We start from the raw sequence: 21937 nt of genomic DNA, 5'->3' as shown, positions 1-21937 counted from the left end.
AAAAGAGAATTCTGAGGAGTCCTCATTCTTAGAAGCTCTCAATTCAAGATTTTAGTGTGAGATGTTTGCTTACCATGGAAATGGCTATTCCTTAAAAAGAATCCTAACTCCAGCATAGTGATCTTTAGCATCTCTCTGCTTATTACAAAGATATTTATAACAAGAGGGGAGTAGGAATGTATCAATTAAAATTTCCTAGAGAACTTCTTTTAAAGAGATATGGACTACCCATGTCTGAAAAAGTACTTTGGGGGAGGCAGAATATTGATTATAGCTATGAGATTAGCACAGTTCTATGGTGTGTTAGGGCTCTGTGTGTGTGTGTGTGTGTGTGTGTGTGTGTGTGTGTGTGTGTGTGTATGTGTTTTGTCTGGACATTTCAATATGTTTGCTCTTTTTAAAAATCAGTGTGTGAATACATTTATATCTATTTGGTGGGGGTGAAGGGAACCTGGGGCACAATTTTACTCATTCAAGTTTCTATGTATCTTTGAACTTTGACATATTATGGATTATATTAATGTTTATGATTTATTTAATGCCTAATTCATAATAATCTGCTTTACTACGTGGTTTCAATGAGATATATATTGTAGTGAGATAGAAATGGAGTGTTAGGTGTTCCCTGGGTCCTAGAATGGTAACGTAAATTAATATGAAGTTTCAAAGTTTGTTTGCAGCTGAGCTGGGCAGAGCATTTGTTTGGCTAATTAAGAAGGCTGGACTGAGTGGGATTACTCACTCCCAAAGGAGGTCAAGCAGAGAGACTTGCTCAGTCACATGAACAAAACTTTTGAGTTTCCTGATTTGCTTGTAAGCTTTTAAAAAAGAACCTTTTATTTAGGATAATGGACATTGCCATTCAGATTTTTTAGTTATCAAAAATGTATCAAATTAATCCCCAGTCCCGATTATCCTTCCAGCTAAGCTCTTATCTTAGCCACCTCTAGTCCTCAATAAGTTGACACCTGTGTTATTGTCAGGTTTGGTTTCATGTCCTGAATACCACAGTGTTTGTCATTTTCACACTAAATCAGATTTGTGTTTATTCTAATTTTACTAATGGGAGTTTTTCTTCATCAGGGATGGATGAATGAGATTTACAACTATGATCCAGAAACTTACCATGCAACTTTGACACATTCAGTCTTTGTTCGACTTGAGGGTGGAATCTTAAGACTTTCAAAGCCCAACAAAAATATATCCAGGAGGGCCAGCTACAATGAAACTAAGCCAGAGGTCACCTATATCAGCCAGAAAATCTATGACCTCTCGGACAGCAAGGTGAGCCCAACTAATTTTGAAAGGAGAGCTTACATTGGAATCTTGGTTGTTTTACTGCTTTTTTTTCCCCCTGAAAAGGTTTTTTGGTTTGGTTTTGCTTCTCATTAATAAGTATCAATATACTTTAAGACAGTACCTATTACACTTTAATGTATGTACGAATCACCTGGACGTCTTGTTAAATGCAGATTCTGACTCAGCAACTCTGGGTGGGGCCCAAGAGCTGGCATTTTCATGAGTTCCCAGTTGTTGCTAGTCCACGGACCACACCTTGAGGAGTGAGGACATCATGTACTCAGAATTCTGCCTTTCAAGTAAATTCTGGCTGGGCTCATGCCTGTAATCCCAGCACTTTGGGAGGCCGAGGCTAGAGGATCACTTGAGCCTTGGAGTTTAAGACCAGCCCGAGCAACATAGTGAGACAACTATGTCTACAAATAATAATAATAATAATTCTTTCAGTCAAACAAAAAGCTATGTGTAGTTGTTCTAGGGTACTAACAAATGAAAGCTCTGCAAATGTGAAAATTATGGATATGCAAAATAACTACATTTTGATAAAGTATTATATACTTTTATTTTTATGAGAAATGTAAGTTGTTTATTCCTCAAAGCTATAGGTCCTCTGTTCTTCTTGTAACTCATCTGAATGATTTTTAGATATCCCCAAAATGATGGAAGTACTTAAAATAGTTTTTGTATAAATTTATTCTTAATTTGAGGTTGACACTCAAGGTTAACATGAGCTTGCCATCCGAGTTGAGAATTCTTTTTTTTTTTTTTCAGCTTAAGTTTGGCCCAGAGTCATTAAACTCAGTTGATATCCAAACTTAGTTGATGATAATCAGCTAAACATTATTGTGGTACTGCTACCTGAAAATCACAGATATTTGTAACTCTTACAAATTCTTAAACATCTACTTTCTGAAATGATTCTGAAGAATAACAAGTCATTCCCCAAAATATATTCTCGTTTCTATAGTCATATTATAAACAGGTGGTAGAAATTATTTCACATTCATCATTTTAGTCAAAAATTCTATAAAGTTTGCATTTGTACTATGTGTAATATTAATGCACAGTGTAGCCAGTCTTTATTTAGTATGTAAATCATTTCCCTTTCTCTGTAGATATATCTTGTACCGAAAAGTTTGGCTCGAAAACGAATCTGGAACAAAAAGTACCCCATTTGTATCGAGCTCGGTCGACAAGATGACTTTATGTCTAAGGCTCAGACTGATAAGGAGACTTTGGAAGAGAAGCCACCAGCTGAGGGAAGTGAGGACCCTAAGAAGCCACCCCACCCTCAAGAGGGAGCAAGATCTGGCCAGCGAGATCAGATACTCTATCTCTTTGGGAGAACTGGCCGAGAAAAAGAGGAGTGGTTTAGGAGATTTATTCTGGCATCTAAGCTGAAGTCGGAAATCAAGAAGCCACCTGGTGTCTCTGGAAGTAAACCAGGTAATGACATTTAGCATAAGCTAAATGCTTATGCATTTTTAAAGGGCCTTTAGGGGGATTAGAGAAAGAATGCCAAACAGGAAGGAAGGAAGCCCACCCTGGGTTGATTACTGTCTGCCTTCTAAAGTGTTCTCATGACTCTTACCTTTTAGGGTGATCACTGCAACCCTTTGTACCAAAACATTTAACCAATGATGGATCCATTTGCACATGTGTGTTTATTAGCCTTTGCTGGTTCCCTAGGATTATATTTTACTTTTATATAGTGTGACTCCTCTGAGAGAAGCAGCAACAGAAGAACCCCAGTGATGAGAAGGCAGGTGAGTCAGGCACTCTTGAGCTCCTGACCCACACCGCGTCTTCCAGGCCTAAGGTTGCCATAGAAATGCAGAGTCCTCAGGCCTGCTGATGATTCAGGTCACATCCTGGTCATTCGGGTGGATAATCATGCAGCATCTTCTTGCTCACCTCTAGCTGGGATGGTGCTGCAAGGGATACAAAACTAGTAAAAAGCAGCAGCACCCCTGTCGGTCAGGTGCTATGCTTGTTAGACAAAACTTATCTATGTGAGTCAGATGTTCACAAATTACTGCACTAAAATGAGCATAGTACAACCAATAATTGTGGGAGATCAGAGAAGGACAAGGTTGGTGTGGGCATTATTAGGGAAAGCTTTCTTAGATGGATCTGGAACAAAGACTAGAATGGAGCCTCTTTGGGGCTTTCTCTAACAGGGCTTTTGTGTTGACTGTGGAGTTATGTGGGTTACATGAGTCTCAAATGGTGCTTCAGATTGCTTTGGTTCTTTCCTCTGGAACACGATCTGGGCCCTTACTTGCCACCTTTGCTGACCGACTATAATATCAGCATCAATGCCAGCTTCCATCCCACCCCAGCACTGAGATCCAAGGAGTCCCTTGGAAATACCTAAAGCACTAAAACTCAAGATGAATAGAGAGATTACTGAATATATTTATTTCCTAGGGATGCTGGAACAAAATACTGCAAAGTGGGTGGCTTAAGACAACAGAAATTTATTCTCACAGTACAGGAGGCTAGGAGCCTGAAATCAAGGTGTTAGCAGGGCCATGTTCCCTCTGAGACTCTGCCTAGAGTCCTTCCTTGCCTCTTTTTAGCTTCTGATGGTGGCTGTGGATCCTTGGCTTGCAGCCGCATGCATCTAAACTCTGCCTCCATTGTCTCATGGCTTTGTCTCTGTGTGTCTCTGTCTCTTCTCATAAGAATACCAGTCCTATTGGATTAAGAGCCCATCCTACTTTCAGTATAACCTTATTTTAATGAATTATATCTACAATGACCCTATTTCCAAATAAGGTCATATTCTGGGATACTAGGGATTAGTACTTCAACATATCTTTTGGGGGACATAATTCAACCCCTAACACTGAATAAAATAAAATTCAAATGGGTAAGAACTCAGCACCAGCCGCTGCTTCCTTCTCCTGGTAGGTCTGAACCTGTGCTGTCCCATACAGTAGGCACCAGCCCCATGTGGCTTTTGAACACTTGCAGTGTGGCCAGTGCAGATGGAGATGTGCTCTAAATACAAGATGCACACCAGGTTTTAAAGTCTTAGTCCCAAAAATGATTGTAAAATATCTCATTATGACTTTATTTTGGGTGCATGTTGAAATGATAATATTTTAAATATAGAGGGTTAAATAAAATGTATCCAAATTAATTTCATTTGTTTCTTTTTACCTTTTTAATGTGGCTACTAGGAAATTTAAAGTTGTATATGTGACTCACATTATATTTCTATTAGAAATATAATGGTCTACTGGTCTAGGCACTGAAGCTCAGAATCAGGTAGCCCAGGAGAGTGGGAGGGTGTAGGACCATGAGGAAACACCACCTTAGGTCCTCAGGGGCCACCCAGAACATCTTCAAAAGTGGCATGTCATTTATGGACTTAACCAAAGCATTTGACTATTTTTAAAGAATTTATACTTTTGAAAATCCTGCCAGAAGTTCCCAGACTTCCATTCACTGCACAATAAACCTAACGGTAAAAGTCAAAATGTGGGAAAACCTTCAGTGCACTCACTTGAACGTAAATCAAGTAAGGTTACATTCTCACACCACTAATGTCTTTTTGTTTATCTGTTAGTCTGGATTGCCTTTAAAAGCTATGAATTGAGATATTTACGGTAAGTTTAAGCCACTGGAAGTGTGATTAAACTAGAAGCAAAGGTAAATTGATCAGGACTGTGTTGTTCTCGAAAACCATCGCTGAGTCAGTGACCGTGCACGGGTGGCGTGCCATCAGCCGTGAAGGTGTAACTGACTGGTGCCTTTTCTTCTCCAAGGCCAGGTACATTTGTCAGTACCAAGAAGATAGAAGTCCTCCTGCTCAATGACCTGCCCCTGTCCTCTTCCTCAGAAATGCTGTCACCAAAATCATAGATTTCTCTAGCAACCTGGATTATGCTTCTGAAACTTGGTATTTGGGGGATCTTGTTAAAATGTAGGTTCTGACTCAAGAGGTCTGGGATGGGGCTGAGACCTGCATCTCTAGCAGGTAGTGCTCAGGCTGCAGGTTGGGAAACAGGTCCAGGAGGAGCAAGAGTCTAGAGAGAGGGAAAGCCCTGTGGTCACTTGGCAAAATTCCAGCATGGTCTCTGCACAGGAAGGTTCATGACATTATCAAGGGCCCTTGTCCATGAGGCCCACAGAGCAGTGATGACTCCTCTGCCTTCTCCCACTCAAGGGAAGGGTGACAGTGGCATATGAAGAGGCTGTTCTGTGGGCAGTGAGCACCAGCCAAGCCTAGAATAGGGTCTCCTTCCTTCCCCTACATCAGCAGCCCCCAGCCTTTTTGGCACCAGGGACCAGTTTTGTGGAAGACAGTTTTTCCACTGACTAGGATAGGGTGTGGGGGCACAGAGCTCAGGTGGCTATGTGAATAATGAGGAGCATCTGTAAATACTCACTCACCCACCACTCACCTCCTGCTATGCAGACCAGTTCCTGGTTCCTAAGTTTCATGGAAGACAATTTTTCCACAGATGGACAGGGTTGGTTGGGGGGTGGGGGCAGAGCTCTGCAGCTCAGTCCATAACAAGCCACAGACCAGTACCAGGGTTGGGGACCACAGCCCTATATCACTCAGAGGAGGAAGGCCCTTTTGGCTCAGTCATAAGGAGATCAGTTTAGTCTGAAGTGTTGGTATCATACTGCCTCATTTATTTTCATCTTTGTTCTTCTTTTTTTTTTTCATTATTAACTAAACCCTGGTAGAGTTTATTTGGATTTCACTGGTTTTTCTACTAAAGTTATTTTTCTCTTCCAAGATCCAATTTAGGATATCACATTGCATTTAGTTTTCATCAATTTTTTTTTTTTTTGAGACAGAGTCTTACTCTGTTGCCCGGGCTAGAGTGCTGTGGCGTCAGCCTAACTCACAGCAACCTCAAACTCGTGGGCTCGAGCAATCCTCCTGCCTCAGCCACCCGAGTAACTGGGACTACAGGCATGCACCACCATGCCGGGCTAATTTTTTCTATATATTTTTAGTTGTCCAGCTAATTTCTTTCTATTTTTGGTAGAGACGGAGTCTCGCTCTTGCTCAGGGTGATCTCAAACTCCTGAGCTCAAACGATCCTCCCGCCTTGGCCTCCCAGAGTGCTAGGATTACAGACTTGAGCCACCATGCCTGGCCAGTTTTCATCTATTTTTTAAATATTTTTGATATAGCATTTATCCCAATATTTAAACATAATGCTGAACATGAAAATGGTATGAAGATAGTAAGGATTATAAAAGAATTTTATTTCTATGAGTTATACAATGTAAAATCTCAAATATTCAAGTGCTGGAAATTATCTAGCTAAAATTTAAATTAAGAAATGGCTTGTGTGACCCTGTGTGAGGCTTTGGGCCATTGCAGTTCAGATGGCTGGAGCCTCTCAGAAATACATAAAATGATTGATTTTTAACCACTCTACCTTTCACCTGACTGTCAGAGTAAATCTAAATGAAATTGTTAGCATCAGGCACTTCCCATGCTTAAAGCCCATCTAGTACAACAGGGTAAATATTAAATCCAGGGTTGCTTTTGAGGCACTTTGCAGTCTGTTCCTGGCTACTCTGTCCATCCTCATTTCCTATCCCTCTGCTCCGTGTACTCTGCATAGAACTTCATTGAGTCTCTCACTGCTCTCCAAACATACGGTGCCCTGTCATTGCTTTTTTTATATGCTGTGTTCTCTATCTGGAGTGTTCTTCCCCAACCTGGGCCAGAAAAGTGGCAACTGTCCCCTCAAGACAAACCAGATGTCACTACTATAAAAGTCAGTTCTAGGGTAAGCGCCTCTCCACTCTCTTGGGCAGAGGTAGTCACCCTCTTCTTTCTGTCCTTAGAGTCTTTTATGCGTGCTACAGTTACAGCACTTGTAACAGAAGATTGTGATTTATCTGTCTAGGAGTCTGAATTCAAGGGCAGGGATTATGTCTTAATTCTTCTTTTTAGCATGGAGTTGGCCCTGAGAAAGTACTTTATGAGTAATTTGTTGAACGAAAGATGGCATCTTTGGAATTGCTGTGAGCTATGGACGAACAATTAATTAGCTTTCTGCTCATTTATTATTTGCCCCTGATAGCAATCACAAGTCCACCAGTACGTGGGGTGTGTCAGTCCTGCATTTGATCTCCTAAAAGATCACCAGGAAAAAAGAAAAAGGTACCTACCTAGATGTATTTCTTTACTCCCATTACCCTAAATGATCTTGGAGAGGAATAAAAACTGTTGTAAAAATTATCTGTCATTAAGCAAAAGGTGTTTTTCAGGGTGGAGAATAACCTTATAAATACTTTTTAAACAGTCATGTGATAGCATTTTAGCTGCTTTTCTCCTGAGCCTGGTTACTTTGCATTCATTGTCTTCATGGGATTAACAGCCGTTACTTATTTGCTCCAGGGCTTTTGCCTGCGCACAGCAGACACAACAGTCCCTCTGGGCAGCTGACCCACAGCCGCAGCAGCAGCAAAGGCAGCGTGGAGGAGATCATGTCACAGCCGAAGCAGAAGGAGCTGGTGGGCAGCGTACGGCAGAAGATGCTTCTAGACTACAGTGTGTACATGGGCAGGTGTGTCCCCCAGGAAAGCCGAAGCCCCCAAAGGAGCCCTATGCAGAGTGCAGAGAGCAGCCCCACAGCTGGGAAAAAGGTAAAGCTGGCTGCTAGGGCCAGGGCTCTTCTGCTCTTCCACTTACACTCATTTCTTCATGCATAAGAGCTTTGAGTGCCTGTTTTGGGCCAGGCCCTGTTCTGGGCACTGGGGACACGGTGTTGCACAAGGCAGAGAAGGGCCCAGACCTAAGGGAGACAGCAAGAAATAAGCATCAGGTGGTGGTTAAGAATTAAAATAAAGCCAGATAAGGGAGGATAGAAAGTGACCAGAGCTGCTATTTTAGATGGGTGGCCAGGGAGGGCCTCTTTGGGGAGGTGACCTGCAGGCAGAGACCTGCAGGACATCAGGGCATGAGCCATAGTGTTACATATGTAGGAGGAGCATTCCGGCGGGGAGGGCCTGCTGCTTGCAAGTGGGTGGAATTTTTGAGGAACAGCAACGAGGCCAGAGTGCCTGGGCAGTGACCAAGGGAAAGAGAGGCGACAGGGAGGCTGCAGGGTCGGCAGGGCCTCCTTGGATCAGCCTCGGGAGGGTTTGGGGCAAGGAGTGATGTTGACTGATTTTAGTGTAAAAAGACAAGTGGCTCTCGGTGGAGAACTGGCTGTGGGAGCGAAAGAGTGGGTGGGAGGCCATTGTTGTAGTAGAGGGTGGGCCAAGGTGAAGGTGGTGACAGCAGGGGGTGAGGAGGGGCCGGGCTGGGTTGTGCGTGGGAGGAGGAGCTGGCCAGATTGCTGGTGAGGAGGCCGAGGTGCCACCTAGAGTTTTGACCTGAGCAATTGGGAAATCAGTGGAGGCGTGGTCACAGAATCGCAGGTGATCCAGGTCTCATTCCTCAATAACCATTGGATTCTCAAATCCTCAGCCTGCTCAGCTGTGTTCAGTGCTTTGAGGATTTACCATAAACATTATTTCCAAAGTGTCACTGGACATTGATTTAGGACCATCTATGACAAGATAAATCATACAAGCTGCCAGATGCAAGGTCCCATTAGGCGCTGTAATGGAAGTACTCTGTGCCCTTGGACAGTCCTGCCAGCTAGATGGGATTCTTTCCATTTTGTAGGTGGAGAAACTGAGGCACAGAGAAGTTAGGTAGCTCAGTCATGCAGCCACTAAGTGATAGAGTGTGCGACACCTGATCTGAGGCCCTGAGGCTTGCCGTGACTGCCAGTTGGGCAAGTCATTCTGAAACCCAGCTTGACCTGAGGCCTCCTGGCTCTACCGTGCATACTGTTGCGAGGCACAGCCTTCACCTGTGGGATACACAGCCACTTTCCCACGTTCAGTGACCAGTGCTTGACTTCTTATAGTGACCATATTTCTGTTCCTAATGAGAAGCATGTGGTGCCTTCCTTTGTGCCGTTAGCCAGCCATTGGTCTTTCTTCGTTCTGTTGATCCCTTTAGTGTGGAAGAGGCCACTCACCTGACCTGTATGAACTTGCCAGGGCAAAAAAAGGCCATGTGCCTTTGCCAGCCATTGACCCACTGCCTCTGCCCTCTGCCCTGAGTTACCAGCCATAGTGAGAAGCAGACCTCCCTCTGGGGAAAGTGAGGTGATATAAAACTGTTCTAGAAATGTCCTGTTTACCACTGGTGAGCCCCCCATCCCCCAAATTCTGGGCTATTGGCTGTCTAGACTCTCATCAGATTCAGGAAAATCAGGAGGAGAATTGTATACTAATATAAGAAAATTATGTAATAAAATCCTTGCTTTTTGCAAGATTTCCATAAATTAAAAAACAAAGCAAAGCCTGTTTTAGAGCATTGTTTTCTTGGTTTGTGTCACATGTGCGTGTTGTGTCCTGGGGTCACTGGGGTCCCTGATGTCACACTCAGCAGCTCTGCCCAGCATTTCTGTCAAGGACTCTCTAGTCTAAACCTCCTTCCAGCAACTTGGCACTTACCCATTAAGCACCCAGACTTTTTTCCTTTTCTGAGTCTGATGAAAATCTTTTAAAACCACATTGCACTTACTGGCCCCCTGAGGCAGAACAGGAAGGGATGACTTCATCTTTTCTTGATAATTTATAGACTTAGTACAACAAACAGAAACTCAGGTCTGTCGCCAAGCAGGGGCTGCTGAGGTCAGAAGGCCCATCACCCCCAGTCTGACCTACCCAGACCGTAGGCTGCAGTATTTTCTCTCAGTGTCAGCTGGCTGGTGCTGCTGCGTGTCCATCCTTGTTGGCTTTTCTGTGAGCCCTTGCCCACATCTCCCACCCTACCTTGTTAATTTAATGATTGATAGCTGCATGGGTTAGGAAACCAGAGAGGCAGAGTTGTGTGAGAACAGAGAGAATTGTCTTTGAAACGGGCCTTTGAAAAAGGTGTATGAGCTTTAGTGCTGGCCTGTTGCATCCCGTTGGCCTGCCTGGAGCATGTGTGGGCCATGTCCTGGCTCTCGGGGTGGTCTGGCCATGGAGACGGTCTTGAGTAAGGTATAGATGTTTGTTTCAGTTATCTACTGCTACAGAACAAAGAACCCCAAGAGGGGTGGCTTCAAACAATAACAATTATTTATTTTCCTCACAGATTTATAATTTGGACAAGGCTTAGCAGGTGACAGCTTCTGTCTTCTCCATGCGGGGTCAGCTGGGGAGGCCAGACTACAGGCTGGAAGATCCGCTTCTGAGGTGGCTCACCAGCATGGAGGGCAAGTAGATGCTGGTTGTTGATTGGAGCTCAGCTGGGACTGAGGACCGGGGACCTCAGTTCTTCTCCATGAGGCCTGGGCTTCCTTCAGCCCGAGGACTGGTTCTCAGGGCAAGCGTCGCCAGAGAAGCAGCCAGGCCAAAGCTATGTTGCCTTTTATGACTAAGTCTCAGAAGTAAGATGCCACTTCCGTCATGCTCTGTTAGTCAAGGCAGTTACAAAAGCCTCCCATGTCCAAGGAGAGGGGCATAGATTCCGCCTCTTGCCAAAGCAGTAGCAAGTTCCTGGAAGAGCATGTGGAATGGGAAATACAGTTGCACCATTTTGGGAAAATAAGATCTACTCCAGCATTCCTCTATTACTTGTATCACTTTTCATGCCTTCCTTTACAAGTCATGGAGATAATTCTTTGCCAGTTTCTTATTAATTTTGTGGCTTGAGCAAATAAGGGCCTTTTCCCCATCCTCAATTTTATTTTCTTTTTTTGTGCATAGGAAACATTAACGTTCCAAAAATCAGAGCTATACAAAGGCATATTCAGAAAAGATTCACTTCCCCTGCCCTGTTCCTTCCATCCCTCCATGCTATTCCCACTCAGCCCTATAGTGAACTGGTCTCCTTAGTTTCTGGCTTGTCCTCTCTGTTTCTCATCTCCCCTTCTATCTTATTCAAAGGGTAGTATACTATGGATATTCTTTTATACATTGCTTCCTTCACTTGCCAATATATTCTGGAAATCATGCCATATGCGTTCATAGATTCCCCACCGCTCCACCCCCATCTTCTTTTTAAATAGCTTCAACGTGCTCCATTGCGTGGATGTTCCATAGTTTTTTCAGCCTCTCTCCTATATGGGCATGTGGGTTGTTTCCATCCTTTGGGAGGCTGAGGCAGGAGGATGGCTTGAGGCCATGAGTTCGAGACCTGCCCAAGCAAGAGCGAGAACCCATCTCTGCAAAAAATAGAAAAATGAGCCAGGTGTGGTGGCATGTGCCTGTAGTACCAGCTACTGGGGAGGCTGAGGCAGGAGGATTGCTTGAGCCCAGGAGTTTAAGGTTGCAGTAAGCTATGATCATGCCACTGCACTCTAGCCTGAGCAACAGAGTGAAACCCTGTCTCCAAATAAATAAATGAACAAACAAATAAATAAGGAATTGGAAAATGCTTATCATATAATAAGTAAAAAATATGAAGCCATATATCCGATTTAAAAATAAATTTTAAAAAGGATACAGATAAGAATTCCAAGACAAATCAATGGGGGAAAGAATAGTCTTTTCAACAAATGGTGCTGGAGTAACTAGATATCCACATGTAAAAGAATGAAGTTGACTCCCTACCTCACACCATATACAAAAATTAACTCAGAATGGATCATAGACCTCAATGTAAGAGCTAAAACTATAAAGTTCTTAAAATAGAAGTAAACTTTTGTGACTTTGGTTTAGGTAAAATCTTCATAGCTAAGATACCAAAAACATAAGCAATCAAAGGAAAAAATAGGTAAATTGGACTTCATCAAAACTAAAAATGTTTGTGTTGTGAACAATAGCATCAAGAGAGTGAAAAGGCAACCCACAGAGTGGGAGAAAATGGTTGCAAATCATTTATCTAATAAGGGTCTGGTACCCAGAATATGTAATGGAGTCTTACAACTCAGTAATGAAGTGGTAAATAACCCAGTTAAGAAATGGGCAAAGGTTCTTCCGTGGTTTGGGATTTGAAAGAAAAAAGAAAAAAAAGAGAAATGGGCAAAGGATCTGAATAGACATTTCTCCAAAGAAGAGATACGAATGGCCAGTAAGCACATGAAAAGATGCCCAACGTCATTAGGAAAATGTGCCAAAACTACAATGAGATCCACTTCACACCCACTAGGATGACCATAATTAAAAAGACAGAAAATAAAAGGTATCAGTGAGGATGTAGAGAGATTGGAACCCTTGTACTTTCCTGATAGGAATGTAAAATGGTGCAGCCACTGTGGAAAATAGTTTGGTAGTTTTGCAAGAGGTTAAACATAGAGTTACCATATGATGCAGCAATTTTCCTAGATACATATCCAAGACAAATGAAAACACGTGTTCAACATAAAAACTTGTACACAAATATTTATAGTGGCATTATTCACAATAGCCAAAAGTGGACAACAACCCAAATATTCGCCAAATGAAGAATGGATAAAGTATATACATAGAATAAAATATTATTCTACAATAAAAAGGAATGATACACTGGATGAACATGGATAAACCTTGAAAACATTATGCTAGGTGGAAGAAGTCAGTCACAGAAGAACACATATTGTGTGGTTCCATTTATATGAAATAAATAGGCAAATTTATGGAGACAAACTAGTCATTTCCAAGAATAGTAAGTGACTGCCAATAGGAAGAGAGTTTCTTTGAGGGTAATGAAAATGTTCTAAAATTGATTGTGCTGACAGCTACACAACTCTGTGAAATGCTAAACCCTGCTGAATTGTACTCTACTTTTAAAAATTTATTATTTTTATTATGGTAAAATACATGTGCATAAAAGTTACCATCTTAGCCATTTTTAAGTATAGTTCAGTAGAATTAAATACATTCATAGTATTAAGCATCCTCCACCCCTGCTCTCTTCATCTTGTAAAATTGAAGCTCTATACCCATTGAACGACAATTCCTTATTTCCCTCTCCTCCTAGTCCCTGGCAACCACCATTCTGTTGTCTGTCTCTGTGATTTTAACTATTCTAAGTACTTCACATAAGTAAAATCATACAGTGTTTGCCTTTCTGTTACTGACTTATTTCACTTAGCATGATGTCTTCATGGTGCATCCATGTTGTAGCATGTGTTAGAATTGCCTTCCTGTTGAAGGATGAATAATATTCCATTGTATGTATGTACCACAGTTTGCTTATCCATTCATCCATTGATGGACACTTGGGTTGCTTCCACATTTTTAGGTATTGTGAATAATACTGCTGTGAACACGTATGTACACATATCTCTTCAAGACACTGCTTGCAATTTTGGGTGGTATATACCCAGAAGTGGAATTGTTGTATCTATGGTAATTCTATATTGTTTGAGGTGTCTGGAGACCGTAGCTCACACCTATAATTCTAGCACTTTGCGAGGCCAAGGCGGGAGGATCCCTTGAGCCCAGAAGTTTGAGGTTACAGTGAGTTTTGATGGTGCCACTGCACTCCGCCTGGACAACAGAGCAAGACCTTGACTCTAAAAAGTGATAAAATAAAATAATAATAAAAATTTTCTGAGGAGCTGCAAAACTGTTTTCTATAGCAATTAATGAATTGTACTCTTTAAATGGGTGAAATGTATGGTCTGCAAATTATATCTTGATAAAGCTATAAAGAAAACGGTAAAAAATTATGTAGCCAGATCTAATTTTGTTTTTAAAAACGTTCTGTATTGTTAAAATTATATGTAACATTGAAAAAAGGTTGAAAGAAAATATAGTAAAAATGTTTTAAATAATTATAGTAAGGTAATGGGCTTATGGTTGTTTTCTGTGGCGAATATGCATTTATTTTTATAATCAGGGGAAGCAAGGAAACACACACAGGGAAAGGGTTCTCCATTGTGTGTTCTCCTGGGCCAGGCTGTCCCACGCGGAGCCCTCGTGGCACCAGATTGTATGTGGCCAAACTTAGCAGAAGTGCTGTGCTCTCTCTATGACGAAAAGGCTGGGCTGGCCTCCTAGCCATTTGTAATAGGAAGTGTTACACTTCAATCTTAAGTAAATCTGTACTGTTTTACTTTAGTTTTAGAGGCTTTTAATAAAATATGTACCAAGAGCTACTCATAGTTTTGATAGCCCTGCTTCACTTTGAACCATTGAACCCTCCAAACTTACTTAATAAAAGCCATCTTCTAAAAGTTACCATTTCGTACTATATGTATGTAGTTGAAAAGATGAAATAAATATCCTCTTCACATTTCTTCCTGTAGCCAAATGGCAATATTAGGAAATTTATGCACATTTATTCCTTAAGCTCTTAAATTTTTATGACATTCATTGGAAATGAGTTCTTCCTAGCAGCCTGTTGAATCCAGATTTTGTTCATAAAGCTTCTTTGCTGAATTGTCAGTGTTCTCCTGCTCTCAGATTTTCTTTGTTCCAGATGAGTCTGTGGAGAGAATCTTGCATTAGAAAAAAGAACTGTTGAAAAGAAAAAACAACCTGCTTGTCAGTTATTTCAAAAATGTGTTTACATCATATGCCATTGGCTTGGACATACATTGTGAAATAGCCTTTGTTTCTTGCTATTTTGTGCTAAACCTGTTTCCTGTGAATAACTAGGGTTGTTAAGAAAGGCTAATAAAGGGTAGACTCTCCCTCTTGAGAAGGGAAAAAGTAAATGTATTTTCTTATGAAGCCTTCAAATCTAAATAAGGCACGTGGTGTCCTACTTGGGCAGGAACTTAGTCCTGCCTGAGTGGCCGGTGGGCATTGTCCTGCGATGAGTAGCTACATAAAAATCTGTGTAGATCATTGGATGGGACTCGAAGATACTAACCTCAGAAAAGCTGGACCAGTTACTCTTGGGCCTGGGGTGGAAATGTTTACCCAGAGAGAAAAGTGACTCAAAAAGACCTGTACAACTTGTGGCATGACTGAGCATTCACTGATGCAGATTTCTGCCCTTCATCCAGGACCTGGTGGCAGAAAATGTCTTGGTTAAGGTCAGAAGACATTACAACACTAGGAAAGCATGGCCATTAAAAGGGGTGAGGCAGACCCGTGTCTTCTGAAATGGAATGACCAGCGTGTTCTTTTTTAAACCAGGTTTAATATTTTTATGAGAATTTTAAGGACTCCTAGAACATAAAATATCTCCCATCACGTGTGGAGACATGTGACTTAAAAACGTAAGTGAGCCCCCAGACCCTCAGAGAGAGAGAGAAAGATGGCACAGGCTGGGGCAAGACTAGTGGACAGGTGGTGCTGGCAGTCCGCTCCGCTCATGCCCAAGCTCTGTGACTGGTAAACACCAGGCTTCAGGACAGTCGCACTTAGCCATGTGCCGTAGGCCTCAAGCATACTCACTAGAAATCAGACTTACAGGTGTCAAATCCATGAGCACCAAGTGACCTGTGCACTATGCTACTGGCCCAGATGCACAACTGTGATGTGGTCACAGTCACAGCTGCCCAGTTAGCACTGGCGTGAATGTACAAGCACGAAGCATGGAGATGACGAGAGTGTCTGGTGTGTGGCCATCATGTGTGTGTTACGGCTGCAGCCAGCTGGTGAGGGCCCGACAGATGTATTTTTATAAGCCATAGAGGGAGAGAAAAGGACAAACAATTCAGATTTCTGCACCTTTAGATCTTTTGATCTTTGCTTTCCAAAGCTTGTTATTTCTGTAAGGCTACAGTCTAATTAGAGACCTCAGCATAGGAAAATGTTTGTCACACAAGGAGGCTAGTTACCTCCCTACCCCAACACACACACAGAAGACAAAGTAGGTAGTCAGCCGGGAGAAGAAGGCTCTGAGTCAGGCGGCACCATTGAACTGGGGGCCTCTCATCCCTGAAGTGGACGTAAAGCGTTAGTCTTTCTGGGGTATTGTAAGATATGAGTGAGGTGAACTGAGAAGGAGCAGGGCCTGGCGCGTGGTCAGTGGACAGCGGTAGTAAGGGCAGTGACAACTGCTGCTGCTTTGCTGAGTTCTGAGCCCATTGTCTGCTCTCACCACTTAAATCTCACACCCCCTCGAGGTTCTGCTGCTGCTGCGTGGCCTTCTTTGTCCCCTTCTTTATCCCTGTCCCTGACCCCTCCAGGCCAGAGTCCATAGTCTGATAATTAACTGAGGACATTGGAGATGGGCATGCTCTTCACCTACCTCATGCGTTGGCCACAACAGACACTTCAGATGGATTGTATCAAATGGAAGTGAGGCTCAGGGTATTTCACTGGGCTGAGCAGTGAGAACAGCTGTGGAAGTTTCATGGAAGCCCTGAGAGCAGCTCTCTCTAATCCAGACCTGTGACTCTTAACCTTGCCTGTTCATTCCATTACTGAGGGAGCTTTTGAAACTCATGATGGCCACGATGGCCACGTAAATCAGTGTCTCTAGGGGTGGGACCCAGGCACCAGTATTTTTAAGCATCCCAAGGGTATGTTGACCTCCGAAGGATCAGGCTGAACCTAAGAGTCCTGGCCATCAGGAAACTGGGGGTTCTGCCTGGATGAGGACCAGCTTAACAATTACATGTGCAGGCCTTAGCCGGACAGAAGATGGGCAGACATTTGATTAGATATGTCATTGATGCACAATGTTGATACCAATCTAATTTGGGGGCAGGGCAATTTGGCTGTGCCAGTTGTATAAAAGAGTAGCTGGTTCACAGGAAGACTGGTAGAAAAAGAAAATAGACATAAGAGGAGGTTTTAGCTATGGTGGCAGCTTTTGTTTCTCCCTTCTATTCACCAACATAATGCGGGACTTGTAATTTATAGGGAAGCAATACAATTCATGTGGTCTCCCATTTCTATAGGGAGGGACCTTCAGTGACTTTATAAAAATAAGCACCTGTCTTATTCTCCAGTTGCTTTCTAGCTAATTTTGGTCCCTTTTCTTTTGCCAGTTGCCAGAGGCTCCACCCTCTGAGGAGGAAGAACAGGAAGCCTGGGTGAATGCCTTGCTTGGAAGAATATTTTGGGACTTCTTAGGAGAGAAATACTGGTCTGATCTGGTGTCTAAGAAGATCCAGATGAAACTCAGCAAAATAAAGGTATAGCTTTCCACACAAGAGGCTTATAACTCTCTGTACTTCTTAAAGTTCTGGAAGTTTTGTACCCGTATGTCCTAAGTGCAAATAACTTAGTTTAAGCACATAACACATGAGAGTATTAAGTCCTTCTCACAGAACACGTCTGACCTTGATCACAGACTAACCTTGATCTTATGATTAACTGCATCGGGGACTTAGTGGGCATTGCTGTTTAATTTTTTTCTTGTGTTGCCCTCGTTGTCCACTCTAGGTGATAATCCAGAATTTGGTTTGGGAAAATATCAGCTCTTGTAACTGATTTGTCTTATATAATTTTGTCATATTTAAGTTAGAGACAAACTTAAATTATATGTCCAGAGCCCACCCAGCCCCACAGTGGTCTAGGCCACATAGCATACACACTGAGGAAAATACCGGCTCATCTAAGACTTCTTTCCTAAGCCGTGCTCCCTTTCAAAGCTGGGAAAGTTAGCACTGCACTCTAAATGTGTCTGCGATTGACCTTTACTTTTTGGCCAGATGGTGCTTTATTTTGGGCTCTCTCTTTGCTGAAGAAATGCTCCTGGTGCATGTCCAGGCGCACTTGGAAGTGAGTGTAGACTGTGAGAGTATTCCTGTGACTGTCATTAATGGCTCACTTGCCCACAGAGACCTCATTGAGATTCCTTAGAAGTAAGTTTTTGACCCAATGAAGACCCAGACAAGGAAGAGTCACTTTGATCCCCAAATCTTTACTGAATGTGTACATGGTCAGTGGCTTAAGTCAGTGGCTCTGAATTTTTTTGGATGATAGATACCTTTGAGAAGCAGCAACCTTTCCCTAGAAAAATTCACAAAATTTTGCTCATGATTTCAGAGAGTTTGAGGGCTCCAGATTAAGGAACTGTGAGCTGCAGTAAAAGTAAAGAGAAGATATGGGCACGGGAGAGCTTCAGTTTGATTTCTGTCATTCCTTTTGGTAGAGAATAGAACTTTTTCTGGCTTAGTCAAGCTCTGGCAAGCTCTGTCTACCATCTGTGAGCCAGTGTCATCCCTTCCCCAGCCCTGGGAGTGGGGCTGCCTTCTGAGCCAGAAGAGCAGATTACGATGCAGAATTCGGGGCAGGGGTTTGGGAGTGCTCTGTTGACAGGTGTCAGCCTATTTGTGCTCTTGAGGTAGGTTGAGCGTTGACCCTGCTTCTACTAGCTAGTTCCATGGGGGGATCAGCAAGTGGCCATGACCCATGCATTGGGGGATGAGCTGTCAGCAGCCTACCCAGAGCTTACTCAGCATCTTTCCCTTTTTGGAAATGATGGCAGGCTTGAGTCCCCAGGTCAGGGCACATGGATGCCGGCCCTGCTCTTTTCCTGGAGTTTTTGGGAGACACAGATCCTCCCCCATGAGCTGGTTTCTCTTGCAAACCTGCCACACGGAGAGCTCTGAGCAGGAGTTCTCCTGAGCAGGAGGGTGGTGGCACCTGGCAGCATGCAAAAGGAAAGCAGGGCATGCTTGAGCTCCAGACAGGACACTGCTCCCCATTACACACATTACAAAACCAACTTGAGAGGTCCCACTCTTCTCTCTGGGGCATGAAGTCTGCAGAGCCTCTGCCTGTTGGTGGAGAATCGTAGGATAAGGGAGCCTCCCTCCTCCTGGAGGAAGTTGAGAGAAAGTCTTCTGTTTTCATTTTCTCCTTTTGCCAGTCATGGGGGCTTTTTTAGTTCACAAACTTAAGCTTCCTTTTGTCTTTTGAGGTCAGAAGTACTAAACAGTTAGAATGGAGAAACTCTCCAACTGCTGGCCTGGATCCAGCAGTGCCAGAGTTCAGAGGTAGACACTGTGTTCTCTCCACTGCCCCTCGCAGCGTGTCTCCACGCCCTCCACCCCCTACCTAAGGTTTGGGCCCAAGACGTGCCCTGCAGACCAGAGGAGACCCTGGCAACAGAATAAACAGGAAAGCAGAAGGATATTACCAAATTCTGAAGCTGTTACCACCCCTGCCAAAAGAATGCGTATTAGCACCAAATAACCAAATAGCCCTGGGAAGAGCTAAACCTTAAACCTAGTGAGTGGGTATGGTTAACAGCTAGTCAAGAGCTGGAATGGGGACAGAAAAGTGGTGCCTGGAGGAGGCTGAGCTGCCCCCTGTGACACAGATCTCCCCACCTCTTGGTTTCCTTTGAAGGCCTGACATAGGGAGAACTCTTTGCTGCCCTTGCTCTGTAGTCTCGCATTGTCACCCTTGCACGTCATAATGACTCATGTTGTGAAAGAGCAGCCCTGTGTGTGTATCTGGTGCCCAATGACGGGTTTGAAACAAGCTGAGTTTCTCCACCAACAGCAAGTGCACCCTTGCCCTTGGCCAGCTGCTCAAGTATCACCCTGGGGCCCTCAGCGGTTATGGCCTCTTGTGCCTCTGTCAGCAAATGCTGCTGTGATTGCATATGGCTTCTGACTTACTACCCACCACCTGAGAGGGTGCCATGCACCTGAAGGTCCAGTCCCCAGTTGAGTTTACTCAGGAGGGTAAAGAATGTACCCTTGGGTTCCTGTCTCACTGTGGTATACTTTGGGTGGGAAGAAAATAGTTTCTGGTTGAAAAGAACAGGAGTGAGCTGAACAGAAGGAGGCTGCTCTAGGGCAGAGATCTGAACCGGGAGGGAGTGTGGCGAGGGGGTGTGGTTATAGATGTTCTAAAATCTTGGGGTTGGGTAGATGGGTCAGTAAGTAGGAAACCAGGCTCTCTGGTCTCCGCTCTCCATTCTTCTTACTGGTAGTTAGAGCCTACCCACTCCTGCCAGCTGTCCCCAGTCCCTTCAGGGCCCTCCTTTGTCTCAGATCCTGTCTCAGGCCTTCTTTTGCCTTTGCAGGGACTAAAGGGTGTAGAATAGGGGGGTGGTGTTTGACAGAGGAAGAGGAGGGATGGTTTTGTTCCTGTTGTCTATATTCGCTCCTGTTCCCATAAAAACACCCTTGGAGGTGGCACTATTCCCTGGCTAGCCCTTGGAAATCTCTCTGATCTGGCATGCTTCTAAAACACTGGGCATTAGAATGACAGTAATAGACAAAAAGGACTGTGGTAGGTGGGTAAGATTTTGGTTAAATTCTTGGCCAAGTAGCATTCTGTAGGTTGGTAGAGAGGCTAACACCACTAACAACATTGATGCATCAGAAAAAGATTTTCCAGGCCGGGCGTGGTGGCTCACGCCTGTAATCCTAGCACTCTGGGAGGCCGAGGCGGGTGAATTGCTTGAGGTCAGGAGTTTGAGACCAGCCTGAGCAAGAGTGAGACCCCGTCTCTACTAAAAATAGAAAGAAATTATCTGGCCAACTAAAAATATATATACAAAAAAAAAAATTAGCCGGGCATGGTGGCTCATGCCTGTAGTCCCAGCTACTCGGGAGGCTGAGGCAGTAGGATCGCTTAAGCCCAAGAGTCTGAGGTTGCTGTGAGCTAGGCTGATGCCACGGCACTCACTCTAGCCCGGGCAAGAAAGTGAGACTCTGTCTCAAAAAAAAAAAAAAAAAAGAAAGAAAGAAATTATCTGGCCAACTAAAATATATATACAGAAAAAAAAAAAATTAGCCGGGCATGGTGACGCATGCCTGTAGTCCCAGCTACTGGGGAGGCTGAGGCAGTAGGATCGCTTAAGCCCAGGAGTTTGAGGTTGCTGTGAGCTAGGCTGACGCCACGGCACTCTAGCCCGGGCAACACAGCAAGACTCTGTCTAAAAAAAAGAAAAAGGTTTTCCAAATACAGCAACCACCAATTCAAAAATGCACATTTGAATGCTGTCTCTTCTCACGTTTTGTTCATGACAGACATTATAACCTCTTTAATGTAACCCCTCCATCCCCACAAAAAAATCAGAGATGAAGATCTCTGACGGGTGAATCATGAAAGTTTGTTTCTTTGCAGAGAAACAGCTGAAGAGATCCAGCCATGTTAGGTATTAAATCTATGCTGGACTAAATGCTACCTTGTTTTACTAGAAATATTTAGTTTATGTTTCATTTAAAAAATACTCTTGGCTGGGCGCAGTGGCTCACGCCTGTAATCCTAGCACTCTGGGAGGCTGAGGCAGGTGGATTGTTTGAGCTCAGGAGTTCGAGACCAGCCTGAGCAAGAGCGAGACCCCGCCTCTACTAAAAATGAAAGAAATTAGCCAGACAACTAAAAACATATAGAAAAAAATTAGCCAGGCATGGTGGTACATGCCTGTAGTCCCAGCTACTCAGGAGGCTGAGGCAGTAAGAGCGCTTGAGCCCAGGAGTTTGAGGTTGCTGTGAGCTATGATGACACCACAGCACTCTAGTCTGGGCAACAGAGTGAGACTCTGTGTCAAAAAAAAATAATAATAAATAAATAAAAATAAAAAATACTCTTAATTTTATTCTAAATTTTATAAAAGTATCCTGATGTTCAACTGGAAAAATACTCATGAAAATAAGAAAATTCTGGGAGAAAAGAAAGGAGAGGGACTTGCCAGACTTAAAAATATATTATAAAACTCCAGTAATCAAAGTAGTTTGATCCTGGTGGAAAACAGTGGGAAGCTGGTGTTGTTGAAAGCTGGCAGTACAGACTGTACTCACTAAATGGGTTGAGATTGCTAACTGACCATTTGGGAAAAAAGATTGAGCTGGATCGCTAATTT

General features: G+C 43.4%; 1 protein-coding gene across 2 annotated transcripts in view; it reads left to right on the top strand.

Moving 5' to 3' along the window:
* TEX2 (testis expressed 2) overlaps positions 1-21937 on the top strand; it is a 105902-nt gene that overhangs the window by 60229 nt on the left and 23736 nt on the right. For both annotated transcript variants that reach the window (XM_045525819.1, XM_045525821.1), the window contains exons 3-6: positions 1084-1284; positions 2415-2745; positions 7685-7932; positions 17154-17300. In XM_045525819.1, coding sequence (XP_045381775.1) covers positions 1084-1284; positions 2415-2745; positions 7685-7932; positions 17154-17300 — 927 coding nt within the window. The remainder of the gene's footprint in view (positions 1-1083; positions 1285-2414; positions 2746-7684; positions 7933-17153; positions 17301-21937) is intronic.

This window comes from Lemur catta, chromosome 15 (genome assembly GCF_020740605.2).
Source record: "Lemur catta isolate mLemCat1 chromosome 15, mLemCat1.pri, whole genome shotgun sequence".
NCBI lineage: Eukaryota > Metazoa > Chordata > Mammalia > Primates > Lemuridae > Lemur > Lemur catta.
The sequence above is the reverse complement of the archived record's forward strand: the minus strand, read 5'-3'. Positions and strand labels throughout refer to the sequence as shown.